At 43.6% G+C, this 20608-nt stretch overlaps 6 protein-coding genes across 6 annotated transcripts; 3 read left to right on the plus strand and 3 right to left on the minus strand.

Annotated features, from left to right (window-relative positions):
* Positions 1 to 126: 126 nt before the first annotated feature.
* On the minus strand, positions 127 to 2170 carry EAF01_001734 (uncharacterized protein; the record flags this gene model as incomplete). The annotated part of the gene is made up of 3 exons (XM_038909984.1): positions 1506 to 2170; positions 970 to 1432; positions 127 to 919 (listed from the first exon to the last, which is right to left on the minus strand). The coding sequence occupies exons 1-3, from the start codon at positions 1726 to 1728 to the stop codon at positions 127 to 129; spliced, it is 1479 nt and encodes a 492-aa protein (XP_038774796.1). The 5' UTR covers positions 1729 to 2170.
* Positions 2171 to 5350: 3180 nt separating this feature from the next.
* Positions 5351 to 9919, minus strand: EAF01_001735 (uncharacterized protein). The gene is made up of 3 exons (XM_038909985.1): positions 9663 to 9919; positions 8030 to 9571; positions 5351 to 7977 (listed from the first exon to the last, which is right to left on the minus strand). The coding sequence occupies exons 2-3, from the start codon at positions 9521 to 9523 to the stop codon at positions 5809 to 5811; spliced, it is 3663 nt and encodes a 1220-aa protein (XP_038774797.1). The 5' UTR covers positions 9524 to 9571; positions 9663 to 9919; the 3' UTR covers positions 5351 to 5808.
* A 3485-nt stretch (positions 9920 to 13404) lies between these two features.
* EAF01_001736 (uncharacterized protein) lies at positions 13405 to 14387 on the plus strand (the record flags this gene model as incomplete). Its single annotated transcript, XM_038909986.1, has 5 exons — positions 13405 to 13439; positions 13640 to 13718; positions 13775 to 13780; positions 13851 to 14042; positions 14097 to 14387. The coding sequence occupies 5 exons, from the start codon at positions 13405 to 13407 to the stop codon at positions 14385 to 14387; spliced, it is 603 nt and encodes a 200-aa protein (XP_038774798.1).
* Positions 14388 to 15155: 768 nt separating this feature from the next.
* Positions 15156 to 16537, minus strand: EAF01_001737 (uncharacterized protein). The gene is made up of 3 exons (XM_038909987.1): positions 16153 to 16537; positions 15649 to 15873; positions 15156 to 15451 (listed from the first exon to the last, which is right to left on the minus strand). Exons 1-2 carry the CDS (start codon positions 16470 to 16472, stop codon positions 15657 to 15659), a joined length of 537 nt encoding a protein of 178 aa, XP_038774799.1. The 5' UTR covers positions 16473 to 16537; the 3' UTR covers positions 15156 to 15451; positions 15649 to 15656.
* Positions 16538 to 16833: 296 nt separating this feature from the next.
* Positions 16834 to 17886, plus strand: EAF01_001738 (uncharacterized protein; the record flags this gene model as incomplete). Its single annotated transcript, XM_038909988.1, has 2 exons — positions 16834 to 16881; positions 17005 to 17886. The coding sequence occupies 2 exons, from the start codon at positions 16834 to 16836 to the stop codon at positions 17884 to 17886; spliced, it is 930 nt and encodes a 309-aa protein (XP_038774800.1).
* Positions 17887 to 18488: 602 nt separating this feature from the next.
* On the plus strand, positions 18489 to 19880 carry EAF01_001739 (uncharacterized protein; the record flags this gene model as incomplete). The annotated part of the gene is made up of 1 exon (XM_038909989.1): positions 18489 to 19880. One exon carries the CDS (start codon positions 18489 to 18491, stop codon positions 19878 to 19880), a length of 1392 nt encoding a protein of 463 aa, XP_038774801.1.
* Positions 19881 to 20608: the final 728 nt, after the last annotated feature.

The following is a 20608-nucleotide window of genomic DNA, read 5'->3' on the forward strand; positions in this document are numbered from 1 at the left end:
ATCCAAACACCTCCCAATGCCCATAATATCCCAAAAACGCCCAATATACTTAATACACTTATACACAGCCCAAGAAATCCCACCTTTGAAAAATGCCTCCCTCTTTCTACCAGCTCCTAGAAAACATTATCGTACAGGCGGCCGATCATAATATACATCAAACTCCTGTTTGACCCGAATCCCATCTCTCGTTTGTCCCCCTTGACGCTCTTTATCCTCCTCGGGACTCATCTGCATGTGTCCCACATGCATATTCGCTATGTGCACACGCTCGGGCGCCCGAAATGGTTGTTTGAAAACGGGAGCTTTGAAGCTTCGCTCCCGAGACGGAGACCGGAATTTTGAGAGACCGAGCCCGAAACGTCCCTCTGCCTGCTCTGAAAATTGACGGTCCGGATCGCGCTCTTGGGTTTGGGGGGAGTGAGAGGGGCCCGAGGAAGATTGGGAGTGCGGGTATGGTTGAGGTGAGGGGGGCGGAGGAGAAACATCTCTCCGTCCGAGAAATAAACCGGCGTCGGAGCCTAGTCGCTTGAATCGACCCTGCATACCTCGGAAGCCGTCGCCGATGCCGTGGTAGCGTCCTCCTGTACTTCCGTTTCCGTTTCCGTTTCCGTTTCCGTTTCCGTTTTCGCTACCGCTGCTGGTCTCGCTGGTTTGCTGGAGCTCGATATCGTCGTGTAGAGTTCGGGCGTGCTCTCTGGGGGAATTTAGACCGTCTTTTTGGTCTTGTGGCATGTTTCGCGAGGGGTGCAATATTATGTTGAAGAGGGGTCGACAGGCGGGGAGACATGCGGCAATTATGTACATGCTCGTTTCGAGGATAGTGTATAAGGCGAGATCGACGGCTGCGCGGGGAGTATCTGGGAATAAGGATTGATGCGCGAAAGAGACGAAACGGAGAATAGATGTCGCGAGACCGCTTGGGAAATGTTAATTGGGGGTTTGAGGAGGGGACAAAGAACTATGTACCTTGATCCGGTGAGTATGGTAACGCCCAATCCGATCTTCACCTTTCTTGTCATGTTGAGTCTGAAAATAAAGGGTAATGGTAATAGTAACATAACGATATCGGTTATAATATTCGGTAAACTAGCATATAAAAATAGCTTTTCGATATCAAAATGACATTTTCCTCCCACAATCGTTTTGTCCCAGAAATAATCAACAGGCGTGCATTGGAAGAGCATCATCATGAATAAAATAGTGGATGATATGACGAGGATGTAGATCACAAAGTAGGTTATCATGCGGTAAAATGGAACCGTGAAGATACGGAGATACATGGCGAGGATGGAGAGTTTGGGAAAGGTGACGGCGATGGCGTAGGTGGCGGGGAAGAACATTAAGAGTTTGTAGAGGGCGAGGAGTTTGGAGGGAGCGCTCAGTTCAATAGCTTCAATATGGTGGCCTACTCCGCAGTAATTTATTCCGACTATAAGATGTGATTGTTAGACATAAATCTCGTCAAATGTGAAGATGCTTGAGACATAAAATTATACACGTACCGAGACCCTGAGCAGCAAGCAACACGGAAAATATTAAGGCTGGCACCATGAGAAAATCATCCCAACCCCGCGGTGTGTTATGAAGCCACCTGGAAACAAATCTCGCAAAGACGAAGAATATATTCAAGGTAATACAAGCGATACACGTAACGACGAGTTTGTGTCCGTTATAATTTTCCAGATATCCGGGTGGAAATTGTGCTGCGGCGGCTTGTGCGTCCATCGTGTCTATTATATATATATATATATATATATTTCCGAATTCTCCTGAGGGGTTTCTTATTATGTACAACCGTTTGCTGAATACCCTCTGACTGAAAGGAGCTGAGGAAATAATCAAAATGGAACGGATGGATGCTTCTTGTCGTTCATCAGTCGATTCGATCACTAGATTTCGCGCTGTCTGTCCAATTTCACCTGCCCACTGTTGAGAATATTATTCGAAGCATTTCTGAATTAAGCAACAACAAACAAAAAAAAATTGAGAAAAGGATGCAGTGAGGTACTGTGCAAAAGCGTAAAAAGCGAGCACAAAAAAAGAGTACCATGAGGAAATATCGAGATAGATATGAATCTTCTCCAACAGGTACGTAGACCGCAATTGGCAAGCGGAAGGACCGAAAGAAGACAAGCAGACCCTCCAAAATACTCTATCTTTGCCCGAACAAATCGAACTGGTCTGATCCTCCAAATTTCAAATGGCACAACAGGTATCTGCATCTCCATAATCTTGCGGGTATGCCATTGGTTCGATTAACCCTGGCGCGTCCCCCATGTCATCCTCGTAGCACCACTACGGAGGCTGCACGCACCTAACTTCCCCATTTTCCTCACTATCACTCTCCACTATCTCATGCTGCACAAGGAAGCTCTGAACAAGCGCATAGCGTAAGCTGGAAGCGGTGTTGCCAGGGCAAGTGGCTAGTGTAGTGCCTACGGGTCTGTATTGTAAGCGATGTCACATATGCGCCGCATGGTCGCAGCCTTGCAGGAATACGGTTGTGGTTGTGTTTGCATGGGCAATGAGGGCAAACAGCGTTTAGATTGGTTGATTACGGTGTGCAAATGCCTGGTCGATAATGCAGTTGTGTGACGATGCTGTTGAAGAAAGTTGGTTTTGAAGAATATCTTCTGGGAGCTGAAAATGAATGGCGCAATTGTATTAAATAGGGGGACCAGATCAACCTTCAAATGTCAGTGCTAGAAACTTTAAATCTTTGACCATCTATGATTTGCCAACCCCTTTGACCAAACCGAATCAATGATTGCTTCTTTGCATACGGGATGGAAACTTTGCGAAAAGAATAAGCAAAGAGCTCTTCACTAATCTCACAAACCTGTCGATTTCCCAAAATGAGATGAGATCCTTTCCTTGCTACTAATCAGTGATCATTCTGTAGCTCTGCTTTACGATTTGCTATGATTCATCCATCTACTCCGTTGGAATCATTTACAATCCCAGAATCACACGTGGATGTATGGTTACATGCGTGGCTGACTGTCATGGAGTCCTGGTCAAAAGCCTGTGTGTGGGTTTAGTTGACCCGATTCGGTGACCTGTCCGACAGGACCTCGAATCCTTTCAAGTCTGTACTCCGAGATGGAGGACGGGAAATCAGGAAATCAGGAAATCAGGAACGAGAGATACGATAGTTGAGAAGCTATGCTTGCTCGTTGAGATGAATGATCAATCGTGAATACCTCTCTCTCGTATTCGTGTGCTCGGTGTCGATATAATATCTCCTTTTTCCAAAAGTCTCTCATAGCAAATTCGTTGTCTAGATCTTCAATCAAGGGGGAAATAGATAAACATGCAAATATACGGCCGTATATTTTGAAGTTTTGACGATTACATCGTCCACCAACCGTTATTCTCCGTTCCAATTATAGCAATTCAATTGAATCTAATTCTTCAATCTTCCCAATCCATCGAACTATCAAGATACAATACCCAAATCGTATCCACTGTAAGAAAAGCTATCTATTCTCTCTTCATTTTCTAGCAACCGCTATGTTGGTAAGGAATATCACTCGCGCAGCTTCCACGGAGTCAATAGCACTTGCCCGCTTCTTGCTTATCCGTCAAATCTCATGGCCTCGGTTCGGGATCTACAACCCTGTTCGAAAATGTTGATAGGCAACCGTTTTGGGTGATCATTCATAAATCAGGATTCGACCATGAAATCATCACGATTTTCTAGAAGCTTTTTACGAACTTGCCACATGTTTTCGAAGGATGTGAAGCGGATGTAAGGTCATTTAGCACGTGGAATTCGATTCCTGCTGTCTTGGAGGCAAACTTAATCAGAAGCTCCCCACAATTATATTGGTGTTAAGATTGGACTTTGGGATGGGAAGTATCACTTTGTCGTGTAAGTATTAAGCAGCAAAGGATTTGACTAGTCAGAGCCTCAGAGGAAATACGATCTCACCGGACTTCTTCCTAGATACGAAATACTGGTCAATGGTCAAGGACAGCAAGGACAGCATCGGAAATCCTGATAACCTTTCGGCGTCTGTCTATCCCTCGAGGGACAACAGCACTGGTAACAGGAAACCCAATGATCAATCCTTATATTTCTAGTCGAGACTTCGGTCACAGAAAAGTCCTGGTACTAAATTTGATCGGAGATAAGTAATTGAGTACCGAAGAATTCCTGATTCAATGCTGTAACAATCGACAAACCCTTCCTGGATAACATTCATATTCGGAACCACGAGGATGTCCCCAACTTTTCAACCACATCAATCATCAACTTCCCGTCCCGTATGTAAACCATCCTAGGCATTTCACTGATCCCCAATAGTCCATTCCCATCCGAAGCGCGCAACCCAAAGACAGACAGACCCACCATACGGCACGCAATGTCCAGACTCTCCACCCTCAACCCACCCCCCACATCATCCATAAAAGTTTCCCGCAGGTGATGTGAATCAATGTGAATCATATTTTGCTTGCCTATATTTCTTTCCCTTCCCTTCCCTTCCCTTCCACCTCAATCTCCTTCTCCCATTCCGCACATTTGTTCCGTCCACGCACATTAATGATTCTCGTGTCACCGCAGCCGCACATCCCAGTCCCACTCATAATCTTGCATATCTCAACCGCAGCCATCATCGCAACCCAAAGCTCGAGCCTCAATATCATGGATCCCAAGTCAAATATATACAAGCGCTAATATTCTATTTTCTTACCCCTCGTTCCTTTCGTGACCTTATCAATGTTAAGCGCCCATCTATGTGCTTTCGTATATATAACTATTGATTTTCGAGCGAGAAAAAATTACGTGAAAGAGGATGAAAAGACTGCCTGGGGCTTAGTATTCTGATGGTGCAGGTGACAGAAATGGCGAAAAGTAAGTGTGATAATGATTGAATTCCAAATACTTCTGAACACGGTGTTACTCGTGAGATAGTGCAGTTGCATATATCGTTCGACTTTTGAATACAACATCAATTGCGTAGAAATGGGGATATATAGGAGTGTGATCTCGAACCGAGAAGGATAGGCGAGGGAGGGATTGAAGTGAATGGTGGCGAATTATCAAAGTAGTTACTGGTAGAAGTTGACCGTTAACGAGAGCCGACTGTTTGTTGATTGGTACATTGCATAACGTTTACTGTATCGTCCCATCTTACAATATAAGCATTTGACATAAATGCATGCTGGTGTATGCACCTAGGTAGCGAACAGTTGATGCATACCTATTCTTCGTCAAACTTTTGGTGGAAGACCAGTGCTGAATCCCAATATCAAGTTCTGTGTTCAAAGTTGGCAAGATGCATTTATGTAATGAACAAACAAAGTGTAAGTGGAAACATCATAGTATTGGCTCTCGATTTGTACACAGCTACTCGACACTAACATGCATTAATCGAGTGAGTTTATCAGATTTCACGCAAGTCAAGAAAACAGAAAATATGACAGAACAAAAATGCATACAGTAGAACACTAGAATAATATTGGTATTCGATATTCACCTCTGCTTTGCCAAGCAGGTGAAGATAAGTCAGCGTAAAAACGCCAATGAGTAGGTATAGATTGATTGATTCCTCCTCCCCAATCAAGGGAGACCAGACCAGCCTAACCGGCATTAAAAAAAATGAAGAACTGCGAGCGATATCATGAACAGCGCCATATCTGGCCTTTTTGTTTGATCGATGCCCGTCCAAGCAAATCTTACATCACCATGAAAAGAAACACACCACTGACACACAAATAAGCTCCAAGATACCGAATTTGTGATGCTCAAATCATGAGAATAGGATAGCGAAAAGAAGCTAGGTAGATTCATTATAACCTCTAAAATCCACCAATTGGAGCTTGGCCAGGAGGTCCTAGATTTCTAGAGGCCCCTCCACTGATAGGGCTCCCGATCTCGCCTGGCACGCCGGCAGAACGGAAGTCATGAGGTATTGAATCGCTGACATAGTGAATTTGTGACTTGCCGTCAGAAGAACGGATCTCGAATGTGCCACCGCCATTCATTTGATTCCCTTCAGTGTCACAAATATCCAGCAATTCCCGTTCAGAAACCGGCTCCTCCCTAGCTTGATTCAGAAGAGCGACCTCATTCTTGATAGCATCAATATCTAACCATCCATCTTGGGTAGAATTCTGAAGGTTCTGACAAGCCATACAAATCATTAATCTCACAGCTACCGAACGCGGTTGAGATGGGCGAAAGTAAGGTGGCATAGCGAATGAACCATTCATATTGAGACTTGTATTCCATCCTCCTCCAAAACCGTTAGATCCAGGTAGGGAAGAAGATCCAAATGGGGTTGGGGGTGCACCCCATGTGCCAAAAGAGCTCATCATACTTGCTGGATCCGAGCGGTCCATACCAAATGGTGGCGGCAAGAAGTTCTGTCTGCTGGGATTACCAGGAGCTGCACTCGAGCGTCGTGCGCCAACTCCAATACTGATAGGCTCATCAGTATCATCCAGTAAAGCGCTACTACCAAGGTGTTTGCTTGTTTCATCAGATTCACCACTATTGAATTTATCACTGTGACGAGTGCCGTGAACAATACTAGATGGTCGTCCAATCGGCGTTGGTCTCGCGATAGGCTGAGCTTGTGTTGCCGATGATAATCCATCAAACGAGCCGGACTGATTTCGGGAATGACTCTGCGAAGGAGGTGTATCTTTTGGAGCACCAAAAAGCTGGCCAATGCTACCCATGCCGTTCGGAGAAGGTTGTGGAAATCCCGGTGGTCCATGCATAGGGAATCCTCTCCCTTGTGGCATATGATGCATATTAAATCCAGGCTGAAATGGGGGAATGCCACCATTGGGAATCGGCAAAGGACGAAAGTGATTGCCCATTCCCTGCTGAAGTCCGAACATTGGATCATGATGTGGTCGACCGAAACCTGGAGGTACCATTGGCATTCCTGGTTGGAATCCTCCTGGCATGGGTTGCATACCAGCGAATGGAGTCTGAGGAATACCCGGAGGACCTTTCAGCGCAGAGTGTATCGGAGAAGTGGCCTGTGGGTGTTGTAAGAGAGCATGTTGTATCGGCGTTTTCCCAGGCGGACCTATTGGGCCTGGGCTATTTGGTAGAGGGGTTACAGAATTAGGTGATATACTCTGATATTTACTAGAAGGGGTTCTAGGTATTGAGTAATTATCTTGCTGAGAGTTTGTCCGAAGCTTTATAGGAGTCGGTGCTTTGGGTACAGCGGGGATAGCGACTGGTATGTGAGGTGAAGCTAAGGCATGACTCGAGTTAGGTGTAGGTACTTGGGTTATGCGTCTCGAGGCATGTGCAGCAGATTGGGCAGCTTGAACAGCAGCTTGCTGAGAAGTAAGCTCTTCGCGTTTCTGTAACTCTCTAGCTTCTTTGTCAGCCTTGACTTTCGCTTCCTTTTCTCGCTTTTCTCGCTCGTGCTTCTCCTTTCGTTCCTTAGCTTCCTTTTCCTTGATTTCCTTCGCTTCTAGCGCTTGGCGCCTTAGCTCCTCTTTCTCCTTTCTTTCTCGCTCTTTGGCCTCGCGCTGCTTTCGTTCTTGTTCGGCCTGTCGTTCTCGTTGTTCCTGAAGCCGACGTTGCTTTTCGGCTTCTTTACGCACGCGCTCTTCTTCATCGGCCTTTTTTTGTGCCTCTTTCTTCTTTCGATTCTCCTCTCGTTTTAGTCTTTGGGCCTCTGCTTTCTTTTCCTCAATTTCTCTGAGGGAAGCTTCTTCAGCCGCTCTTTCCGCGTCTTTCCGAGCCTTTTCTTCGGCCATGGCGCGCTTCTTCTCGAGCAACTTTTCTTTTTTCTTCTGTGCATCTTTAGCCCTTTTGGCTTTCTTTTGTGAGTCCGCTCGACTTTCTTCCTCAAGTTCCTCGAGAAGCTTCTGCTGCCGCTCTTTTGCAACTTTTTCTTTATAAGCTGTCAGAACTCTCTGCTCAAACATCCGAGCAGCGAATATCTGGAACATTCGTCTTCCTTCTTCCATTCGCTGTTCTTCAGTCATGCTATCCTGTTCCATGTTAGTACGTACAGGATGCTGAGTAACGATACCCTCCACGTACCATTTCCTCTTCATCGTAATCCTCTTCCTGGCTATCATACTCGTCTTCATCATCCTCTTCGTCTTCATACTCGTCTTCTTCTGGCGGCGGTGGGTGATTATGGACATGTCCGTGAGAATGGGGATGCATGGAACCATTTGAAGGGTGTCCGTAATTCGCATTAGCATACTGTTCTTTCGCATCTTCCTCTCGAGCCATTCGACGCTCGGCTAGTTGCTCCATCATTTCAATGAATTTCTTCCCGTCATTTTTGAGTAAATCATCTGCTACGGTAAGAATTCCCCCTTGTACTGTAAGACTATTACCAAAATTAAAAAAATCCGTGGCGTGACTTCTTGGGATTTCTTCCGGTTCTTCTTCACTAAAATCATCTTCGTCTCCATCGTCTTCACTGTATTCCTCATCTCCTTCTTCATCGTCGTCATCGCCAAGTTGCTCTACTATCCTGCCCCTTGAAGGCTGCTGCCCATTAAAAACTGGAGGTAGACGATTGGGAGGTTGTAGGCCGCTCATAGCGCCAAATCGACGTGGGGGTGGCATCATTGGTGGGGGACCATCACCTCCTTGATGGTTTGCATATTGCTCGAGCTCTTCATAGTATGCATCGTAAAGTACCTCCAGTTCTTCTTCGATAGCAGTACGTTTGCGACCGCATACCGTACAACTACAGGAATGCTTTTGTTGCTCTTTCATTTTCTTGAGTACGGCATCCTTTTCCACCTTGACTAACGATTTGCGCTCATCTTCTCCAAGAGATAACCAGAATTCCTTTATCCGCTCGCGTTCTTCTTGTGACGATGTATTCCAGATTTTCTCTTTCGAAATACCCGGCCCTCTTTGCATGCTCGGAGGAGACTGTAAAGGAAGAGGTAGCGATACGTGATGGTGCGATGAACCGTTTGGGCCATGGTTTGCGTGATTTGAATGCTCCGACTGCGAAGATTTCGACTTCTTTTTCTTCTTCTGTTTCTTACTGGAAGAGTTCGTTGCAGGGATCGCATAACCGTTTGTCGAGGAGCCATCCTGACCATATGAACCGGAGTATGCATCGCCCTCTTCGTCACTATAATACGCATTATCGTCCGCAGGATCGAATTGTTCATCGTCGTCATATTGTTCATCTAGCCCTGTTTCGCGAAAGCGTGCTTCCAGTTCTTGCATTTGTCTCTTAACATCTCCAGTTGTTCGTCCACCACTCATTTGAGAGCCTTGTGCTTGTTCCGCGGCAGCTCTAGCAGCTTGTTTCGCCCTCCTTTTCTGCTTCTTGCGATTTACTGTAGGTGCGCCATTGTTTGTGGGAGGAGTGGGCAATTGACCATTTGAATTCGTGGTAGTTTGTGCCATGGTAGGAGATGTCTCAGATGAATCGCCCGTACTAGATTTCTTCGGTGTAGTTACGATCTTCCCAGCATCCTTTGTCAACGAGGTCGCAATATTTCTAGGAGTCTGCAAGTATGATGACTGTCTTGTATTCTTTCGTTGGTTTGCGGGCATTCCGATAGGGTATAGAGGTGAGAGGGATCCGGGTAGCGACGACCGTGGCTAGTGATTATTTAGATTTGGTTCAACCAACGAAATCCAACGACAGGCCGTATTTGTTGAATCTATTTTGAAATATCACTTGCAGACTTACTCAAAAGTGGTAGGATTAGTTCTCGCGATTGCCCCACCACAGGTGATTGTTTGCTTCGGGATGAACAATTATGATTTGTGTGGGGGGGGGATGAGGGCTGGTCTATTCAGAGAGTGCGCGTGGAATTATTTTTGGGGAGTATGAGAAGTTATTGGCTATGGAGATTTTGGACAAGTCGTTATTATTGAGAGGGCACCGTGAAATCCAGAAGGGGGTTTTGGAAAGGCTTGAAGTTTAAATTGTGGTACGGGTACCTTTGCAGGTTATTGAATCTCAAGTGAGGTTGCTGAGTCATCACACCTCAGGCATGTGGTAGCTACAATAGTATAGATTTGAGGGACCTGTTCGAGCTGTTCCAAAGTCTATGCATGGTGCGGAAATCATACAATAATGCTGATATTCTTTGGCATGGTGAAATGCGTCTTGAGAAACATTGGTAATTGCAAAGGGTCTGGGGGACTGTGTTCAATTTGAAGCTCAAAATCTTGATCGCTTGAGTTGATATCAAATACCTAGTAAGTTATTGAAAATGTCGATGAACTTTCGGCGTGAGGTCTATTTCGTTCATGTGGAAGGAACCATATCTGCATCCATCGTAACGAGAGTGCTTATATTGGAGTATGGAGTACGGAGCATGGAGCATGGAGCATGGAGTATTGAGTCTGGAGTATGGAGTATTGAGTATGAAGTGGAACTCAACTTGTTACATCGCCGCTGCCTACTAGGTCTTCATTTCATCAGTCAACGCCTTCGCCCATGGCACTTAAACCCTCGATATTGTCAGTGATCTTGGATGTTTGAATACGGATGAGAAGATTTGGCGATTCGTTATGATGAATGATGATTGGATAAGGATAGGAATAGAATCAATGGAATATTCTTGAAAGCATCCTCACTAGGTACTCTGTGAGGTAAATGTCATCCCGATCCTTGTTCTCATCACTTCACCCAAGCAAGCACCCATTCGACAATATATTGGATGGAAGGTCATCAATAAATATTTGCGTTGCTTGAAGCCACCTTTACTCTCATTGTAGTCACAGCAGTAATTGGCTCTCTTTTACGAGTATAGCCAGGCTGATTTTCAGTCGAATTCTACGGAGCAATCTGATCCCTATCGAAGTATACTCCGGTCAGGGCGGGACGTTTGCTTTGGATGGCCCGATAATTATTAAGCTGTCTCCACGGTGGCCCCCCGAGCCCACCGAAGGAACATGTCAGCGGACCGGTCATTCTTGATAGGGTTTCTATCGCTTTCGTGCCGAAAATAAAAAGACCATTAACTATTCGATTCACGGCTGAATTGACTGAGTATCCCCAGCTAGGTACTCAGTATCTACACAATTTTGCTATTAAAGGGGAGCCTCGCTTTACTCGAGGGAGAAGTAGATATAGCCACCGACCTAGATATAAACTCAAATATGTGCAGAAGAGGTTTGCTGCCGCTCCAACCTTTGTTTATTCCAGGAATTAGCCCTCCCAAATTTCATGGTATTGTATAGATATTAGAGTGTTGATTCTTATAGGAGCAGGCCCCCAAACCCCCATTAGCTCGCTGCGCTCGAAGGCAGGGAGGCACAGTACAAGTTACCTAAAAGTATTCTAGTTCTCTTAAAGTAATACCGACGTACATCTCGATTCTTCATATCCGTTAAGTGGATTGATTACATAGCATTACAATGACCTGCGTAAGTACTTACTCTACTCCAAAGTTCTAGAACTGATTGGAACCTCGAACTTTCAGCAAATGCATAACGTGGTTTATCAATGAGCGGGTTATATCAGTGAACAGATCACTTGAAAATACATCAAAATTAGACCTTTTTTAATATTCTTGTTTTAATAATTAATTATTATTTTGAAAAAAAGAAAAGAATTTTCAATAACAATAAAAAATTAGCTTTTTATAAATCTAGTTTTTTTTATAAATATTTTTATTATATTCTAAAAAAAGTAGAAACTGTTATGATTTTCGTGTTACGGGAGCTGCCTCTAGGGTCATGTAGAAGTAGCTAGAGATCTCTCGAGATAGTTTAAACTAAACTTCAAATAGGAATTCAATAAGATTATAACTAATTACAATTCTTATAACTATAGTAATAAAACTAATAATTATTCTCTTAAGTATAAAGCTCTATATTATAATGAAATCCCATTCCTTATATAGATCTTCGTTCTTTAATATTGATTTGAAGTTTCTTGGAATCCTGGCTCCCAAGGACCTTCTTGGAGCCCTGGCTCCTGAGAACTCCATTACGTGACACTGGTCACATGGCATTCTGTTACCCATCGTAACATTTCGTTACAAAAAAGTTATTTTTATAATAACTATTATAATAATTTAATTTTTTAATAAATAATTAGATTCTTATAATATTTATATAATTAAATTTCAATATTTTCAAACTTCTTTAAATTATATTATTATATAAAGAAAATGCACGGTTATATACAGATGAATTTTGTATATAAAATAAAGTAACCCATTCACTGATATAACTTGTTCACTAATAAACTATGTTATTAGATATATAAAACAGTTTATGAAAATCAAGTACTAGATATCATAAACGTACAGAGTACTTACAAGGAAACTCTGTCTCCCTTCATTCTGACCTGCATCTTCATCTACATCGACATCTTCTAGTTTGGTTGTCACAAAGTATCGGGTACCTTAGTAGTATATCCCTTTCCTTATTTTCCTCATCTGAGTCTGAGTCTGAGTCTGAGTCTGAGGCGTCTCTTATTCACCCTATCTGACTCCTTGCTGTGCCTCTCTGATTTCCATCTCAATCATACCATACAGAGATAGAGAGAGAGAGAGAGAGAGAGAGAGAGAGAGTACCTTTGAATCCACTAAATCATCTGCATTAAGGTTAATCATCACCATTCCTGCGGGTATCATTCACATGCATGGATTCTTAAAAGGTTTGTGAATTGCTTTTTTCTCTCTTCAACCCGCCTTTCGCCCAACTAACTCCAGCTGCCCTTCAGCTCCATCACCCGTTTGTCTGCATCTCGCTTGATAACATGCCAACGATTGGAAGCTTTTTCTTCTCCTCTTCATCCTTCTTCTCCTTCCATGATCTAAAAGTTTCCATCCCAAACACATCTTGATATCTTGATATCTTGATAAACCGCGCCCTCGATCCTCGTGTAGATCTTTACAGATTCTCCTAAACCTAATCCAGAGCTCTAAAAAAAGGTGCACGGTTCGACGACTCAGCCTTCTCACGCTTCGGAAATCTCCACCCCAGAGCCCAGTTCTTCCTTAAACTTTACCTGCAACAATTAAAAAGGAGATACCAACTCAAGACCTCGTATAACTTCAATTCTTCCTCGGAATCGATTCATCTCCCTTCTTCTCATACTCATTGTGTTTCTTCAATCCGTTACGATACAATTATTAAGGCTTCATTCAATCATTCACGACCTGGGTCCATTCCCATTGTCTTAGCTCATTTCAAACAATCGGTCCACTCATCCCACGGCGAAACCACTTATATTCGGGCATCTCCAAATTGAATGCTCTGAGAATTTCGATTTCTTTGACAATCCCTCGTATCGATAATATTTATTCGAATCCACTCGAAAATCCTCACGAAATTGCCTTCGACCCCTTTGCGATTGTTTCTTCGCCTCAAAGTTGCATGGTCTTCTCCTCAATTAATCTGCGCGATATCCTTTTCTCTCGATAGACAACAACAATCCGATACCTACAACACCATCCGATCCAGCGACAATGGCTCAACAACCGGCACAGAATGTTATGCGAAGGTACGTGGACTTTTCCATATTTTGACGAAAAATTGCCGTTGCAGTGAGCATTGGGCGACTCGTTTTTCTACTCAGCCTCGTTATCTCTTGGGATCACCAAAGCAACGAACCTCTCTTAGTGTTTTTTAGCGTCGTCTCGATAGCGTCTGTTGTGACGAAGTAGCAGGCCATTGAAAGACTTGATATTAATATTCATGCAGGAAATTGGTCATAATTGGAGATGGTGCTTGCGGAAAAACGTCATTACTTAGTGTATTCACACTTGGTTATTTTCCGACAGTAAGTCGTCCCCTGAGATCGATGTTTTGTTAAATGATCACTAACATTATTTCTAGCATTACGTACGTTTTTTTGGTAGCAATTTGGCGCATTTGCCTTTTTCAATTGTGCTGACATCTTATCTAATTTTAGGTACCAACAGTTTTCGAGAATTATGTGACGGATTGCAGAGTTGATGGAAAATCTGTACAATTGGCATTATGGGATACGGCAGGACAAGAAGACTACGAGAGATTGCGCCCTTTGGCATATTCGAAAGCCCACGTTATTCTAATAGGATTTTCAATCGACACTCCGGATTCTTTAGATAACGTCAAACACAAAGTAGGATTCCAATCTCTAGAAATAATTGATACAAAGTACTAATGTCTTGGCTAGTGGGTCGAAGAGGCGAACGAGCGGTGCCCAGGGGTCCCGATAATACTTGTTGGGCTCAAGAAGGACTTACGAGAGGATCCTGTGGCCAGAGAGGAGATGCGAAAGAAGTCTCTTGAATTTGTGGGAACGAAAGAAGCAGATGATATTGCAAAGGCCATTGGCGCAAGGAAATACTTGGAGTGCTCATCGTTGACCGGTGACGGAGTGGATGATGTCTTCGAAGCAGCCACCAGAGCCGCACTTTTGACGTTCGAAAAAGGAGAAAGTAATGGATGCTGTGTTATACTATAAAAGATGATGAATGGAGTTTGGAAAAAGAGGGGGGGCGGTGGGTACGTTGAACCAAGACGAAAAGAATCGAAAGGATATATCTGGAACGCGTCGAAAATGGCAAAATCTCCACAACCATTACTAATGCACGAACGAGTCCGAAGTTATCTACTCCGTAGCACTATCACGGGCAATTCTACCTACTATATCTGGATATTTCAACGACACTGGAAAACCAACGGGCGTTTGTATATCTGTCAGTAGGGACGAGCCTAGCTGGTAATAAAATGTTCGATGTGGCAAGGCTGGATAAAGCTACTTAGTAATGACTGATCGGAAACACATGGTCTGACTTGCAGTTCAGCCCTTTGTCGAAATCAGCTCGAGGATTTTCAGCCTGGTTTCCGTTAGCTTTGTACCTGTTTGAGTTCACTATTTACCCTTTATTAATCGGGATTTCATTTTACACATCCCTGGAAGCCATGGGGAGAGCCTTGGAAAGGGGCAAGAGGGAGGTTGACTCGATATTCGGATTGGAAGGAAAAGCAGAAGAGATAATCCTACAGTGATGTGGAAGGTGATGCGTTGGTGCACTTGCTTGTATTGCAGATTAGCGTTGGGTTTTAATGGTTATAGTTAAGGGGGTTATGGTCATGGATGGATTTAACATGGATATTGATTGCATGGGGACTTGATGCATATTTGAGAAATGGAGAGATGGAGATGGAAAGACATCGACATTGTACATAGAATTACATATCAAGTACCGTTTGATGCGGACTTGTGGGGTATCACCCGGTTACTATCTGAATTGACCTTCTTTCCGTAACTTCGTACAGACTTTATAGGCGGCGTCTTGTTCCGTCTTTCGCAGCATTTATTTTGCCTAATTCTGCATCGTCTAATCTAGTGCCACAACGCCAGTCCCTTGGGACGGAGGTTCTGGGAAATGTTCGGGGTCTTTATTCCGAAGCATATTTCATCCCATGTCATTAAAGTTGGCCGTCATAATAGATACAAGTAACATACGGTTACTTCACAGTATTCATCTTTCAAAATTGTTCAATGTACCGCGGTACATGACCCTAGTAAATGGTTAGTCAATTTCTTCGCTCCCAATTCCGAAATACAACAGTAGAAGAGAGAGAAATCAGACAGCAGTTGGTACTTTTTTTGTCCACATAAAAGATTACAGAACAGGTCTGTGAATAAGGTATATCATCATGTTACTCTCCACCAAAACGAAAACAAACAAATTAAATGAGGGTGCTCCTAGTCTTACATTTGCAATCACCGTATAGTAGTTTTATCTGTGGTCCATCTATGATTCCATGGTTCTTTCGCTGGTGTGTCGGTTTGTGCTCTCGCGTACTCAATCGGGACTCCGTCTTTTCCGAAAATTCCTTTCTTTTCGAGAGCGACGCGATATAATCTACCGGCTTCTTTCTGGCCGGAGCCGTCGAGAAGACGAAGGTCTTCCATTGCGTTGTACATTGATTGGTGAAGTCTGAGGGGGTGGATGTTAGTCTCTTGGAGAGGTGAGGAAGGGAAAAATATGTAAGTTTAAGACGGGCCTCAAAAGGCTTGAATGGGGAATAGACAATCAGAAGGAAGGCAACGGAAATCTCCACATGGGTTTTGCGCTCTCGGAGTATAATGTGTTTAACATCCGGAATATTTCATCATATTGAATAAGTTTTCGAATTTTCGAATTTGAAAAAACAAGAATTGAAATGCAGTAGATTCTCATAACGAATCAAAGCGAGGTGGAAGTGGGGAAACAAACCTGTGTAATTCGCCCTCCTCCTCAATCCTTTGCTTTCGCCTTAATATCATCCATGCACGATGAATTGTCCAATGCCTCAGCGCACGCATGCGTGAGAACCGCAGTGGGCGGGGTGTCTTGGGATGTTGAAGATGGTAGCGGATGAGGGTTACTCGTGGATCGGTTTTGCTATTAGGATTCTTTTTGTGCATGGATGGGGTGCTGGTGAAGGTTCTGAGGGGTGTTGTTGAGGTTGATGAGGGGAAGGTAGCCCTGAAAGATTGGAGGAGTGGAGTGAGGAGGCGGAAGAGAGGTGATGGGGTTGGAAGATGAGGTGGCATTTTGAAGATTGTAGTTATTGTAAAGGGGGAGGGTGATTAATTGTGGTAAAGAAGCTTGTTGTTGTAGATTAAATAGAAAGAAAGAGGCTTGGAAGTTAGAAATAAATTTCGTCCAGGTAAAGTTATACCCCTGTATGTAGTGCACGTGATATTAGGGTTGACGACAAAGCAATAGTGCGCAATGGATATCAACCATCTATCCAGTTTGAGCTGGCCGGTGTCAACTACCTAGCTAACAATTATATTTCTGATGAACGTGGCACAGTAAAGTTTTACAGTCTTACAATCACTATTTTTGCGGAGTTTGATTGTTTCCATGTCCCCAAAAGCAAAGTAAATCTAAAAATATATATACATCAGTATGCCTTTCACAGTCCCAGCGCAGAGGCAAGGTGTTACGCATTTATTTGTATGTACCCACACGATTCATTCTGATATATAAACGAATCAATAGTTTTTCTTGAGGGTTATCGCTAGCTTATGTCAAACGATTAGACTTCCGCATAACAATGCTTTTACTAATAGTATATAGACACCTAAACTGACTGCTTTCGAACACACACCCAAAGCTACGAAAGTAGCACCACCAAACATCATTATCTTTATTGGTGGTCTATCTGATGGCTTACTTACCGTGCCGTACCCATCATCAATCGCAAATGCCTTACCAGGAGATTGGTGTCTTGCTCAAGTTCTGCTAAGTTCTGCATACATCGGATGGGGTGTCTCCTCCCTCAAAAAAGATGCCCAGGAATTATCTAAATGTGTTTCCTATTTCCGATCAATCAAATCAGGCAAGATCATCTTGATGGGTCACTCTACTGGTTGTCAAGATGTCATGGAATACCTAACAGGGCCCGGACATGAAGCAAATGCTCCTATTGATGGAGGGATCATCCAAGCCCCAGCAAGCGATCGTGAAGCTTTAGGAGAGGAACTTGATGCAGATGTCTTGAAGAATGGTATCTCTTTAGCACAGAAGATGGTTGAAGCTGGAGATGGTGAGGAAATCTTACCCTCTAAAGCCACGGAAGGATTCTTTGGGTCACCTGTGTCTGCGAGGAGATGGCTCTCCCTAGCAAGTCCAAATCATGATGGAGATGATGACTACTTTAGCTCTGATCTCACAGACGAGCAACTGAAGAAGACCTTTGGAAGTTTGCCGGCTAGAAGTCCATTGTTAATCTTGTTCTCTGGGAACGATGAATACGTTCCGAAGTATATCGACAAAGAGGCACTTGTAAAACGATGGATCGGGTTTGTGAAGAAAGGAGATGGAAAAGTCGATGAGGAGAATTCAGCTGTTATCCCTGGCGCTTCGCATAACTTGACCAAGAGTCCCGAAGCTGTACCAGAGTTGGTAAACAGAGTGTTGGGTTACTTGAATGGGTTGTCTTCGCAGCCTCATATATAATGTGAGTCAGGAAGCAATGGAGGCAAGCACTCATCGGGATCCCAAATTATATGTTCATACCATATTCCGCTGTTCTAAACAAAAGTTTCCTGCGACATAAATTATGGCTCAAAGAGACCAATGGTTGATGTCTGATTCCTGGCCAGCATGACCAATAGAGAAACTAGACCTATTCTATTTCTATCATGAAATCATATCTTCCGAGTTTGGTCGACATCGGTATCTTACTACATTCCTGTGTATGTCTTTCTTGATTCTACGTAATAGAATACACCCGTCTTAACACTGTCAAATCCTTCGATAAAAACACAATTTAATAATGGTCGAGTGACTAGCTAGCTGACCTCCAATGATGTGTGAGATACATCACGTGGTTTCGTGCGCACAGATCACTCACAGGAGTGAATCCTCATCTTTTCGAGTTCACATCACTGATTTAGACCTGGTGAACCTCATTCATAGACCTAACACTGCCACAGTGGGTGAAAGCTTTTGTGGAAATACAGTTCTCCGAGACTGTACGTCACAAGCTTCTTCTATTTCACAAAAACAGGAAGTACATTACTCTGATAAAGTCACAACGGGTACTCGGGATATTAACTATGAGGCTCCCGATCAAGTCAAGACATCTTCTTGCCTCGAAGTGTCTCCCACATAAACCATTCCTAACTTTTTTATACCCCCGCTTTCAAGATTTCATCAAACCTGCACGGCACTTTCACTCCACTCATCCAGCATCTTCCATCACACCTGGGGAGCCGGGCACGGCTTTATCAGCGTTGAATGATATTCAAAAACAAAAAGGACTCTCTCAATCTTCCCAACAAAAAGTAATTGTCCTATGGGACCTGGACAATAAGCGACCGATGGATTCAATCAACCCGTACGAAGCAGCGCAAAATCTCCGTGTATTTGCCTCCCGCTTCGGCAACGTCATTAATATTTCCGCCTTCGCAAATCGAATTGGAATGTCATTTGTCCCTCCTTCGGTTATAGAATCAAGAAAAGAACTGAAAGAGTATTACGCACTGGAGCATAAGTTGCACAGAAAGTATAAGATAAACCCTGATGAGCCTTACGTGTGTGGTATCTGTGGCAATAAAAAGAAAACCCAAGTGGAATTGGTGAATCATTTCAAAAACCATGAAAAGAAAAGAGTAAAGATATTAAATGGGGCAGCGCAGCTTAAGGGTAAAAAGAAGGCTCGGTTTCTGGCGAGAGAACTATCTAAGGAGAAGAACGCTAAGTATCATGAGGCGGCCGTGGGAATCACTAGGCCTGTTGATCGGTATAAACTTGATACTGAGCTTCGGCGCGCAGGAGTCGTGGTAAATCTCGTTAAATCGAGTTCGCAGGCTACGGATAAAGCAATCGTAGCATATTCAAATGAGATGCGACAGAAGAAGGCAACTTTGTACGACTGGTTGATACTGATATCGGATGATACTGATTTTGGGGATTTGGTGAAACGCCTTTCTCGGAAGGGTGTAGGAACGATTGTGGTTGGGGGTCAACCGAGCAAGAAATTGGCTAGAGCGGCATGTGCGTGGCTGCCGTGGAGCTTGGTTGAGACAGGGTGTATAGATAAGGATGCCATCAAGGAAGCAGTTGCGAATTCGTTACTGACAGAGAAAAAAGAGGATAAAATGAGGCAGATGAAGGAGATTTTTGGTGTAAGTAAGCAGGATGGAATTGTGGAATCATATCCGAGACACTCCTCCAATGAAAACGATGGCCAGGATGTACCGGACCAAAGCATCTTGAATCAGCACGTAGCAAACTTTTCCGAAAGGTCCATACCAAATTCAGGATCGGATCGAGATCCAGATCCAGAGCGTCCTTTATCGCCAAGTTCACCCCTAGACGCCTCTATCGCTGAAGAAATTGTTGACGTCCTCACCTCCGTCAGCCCTCTAGACCATTCAATCAGGTCGAAGTCTGAATCTGGGTCACAAAAAGAATGCGAAAGGGAGTCTAATACTATCCAAAATTAGCACAACTTTTCTCGGTGGGACATCCGCTATCATAAAAAGCTTTCGTGGTAGACTTTGGTAATCCAAACCTGAAAGAACAAAAATCAGAAAGGAGGGTTTCTGTTTGACCTTTGGGATTGACATGAGGTATTAAATTGATATCCGTTTGGCATTTCCCAGATAGCTCACATAGATAACATTTAAATGGTTCAGAAGTACATCACCTGATAATGCCTACCTATACGTCAGTAGTGTTCTATTGAAGATTTACTATTTCGGTGGAAACCTATAGTTAAAGCGTTTCTAGTTGAATACCTTCCCATGCTCTTAGATTGATATGTGAAGCCTTGGGAGCGAATATACTGCAATTAAACTGTATCCCTTCGAGTTATATGAATCAATTACTTTGGCATATTTTCTAGATGCTTTCATGCGATGAACTTTACTACTTTCAATTGGCCTCTATTCAGGTTATGATCTCTTCACATTTGAACAGAGACACAGTGCCCTAATCGGAGTTTCTTTTGGTGTAGTGCACTCAAAATACGGTATGATCCTTAACCCTTAAGGATCGTAGGATCAACTTCAAGTCGCTTGTTGAAGAAGTCTTCCATCTCCTATATTCTTAAAGTTACATTCCAAACTAAAGATCCAAGTACCTCGTTTGAAAGTCGAATACTTGAATTATCGGCCATCGAAATTGGAATGAAGGTAGCGCTGTTCTGCCCCAGATGGCAACGGGCATGGCA

The sequence above is a fragment of the Botrytis porri genome, assembly GCF_014898465.1.
Source record: "Botrytis porri strain MUCL 3234 chromosome Unknown BPOR_002, whole genome shotgun sequence".
Lineage (NCBI taxonomy): Eukaryota > Fungi > Ascomycota > Leotiomycetes > Helotiales > Sclerotiniaceae > Botrytis > Botrytis porri.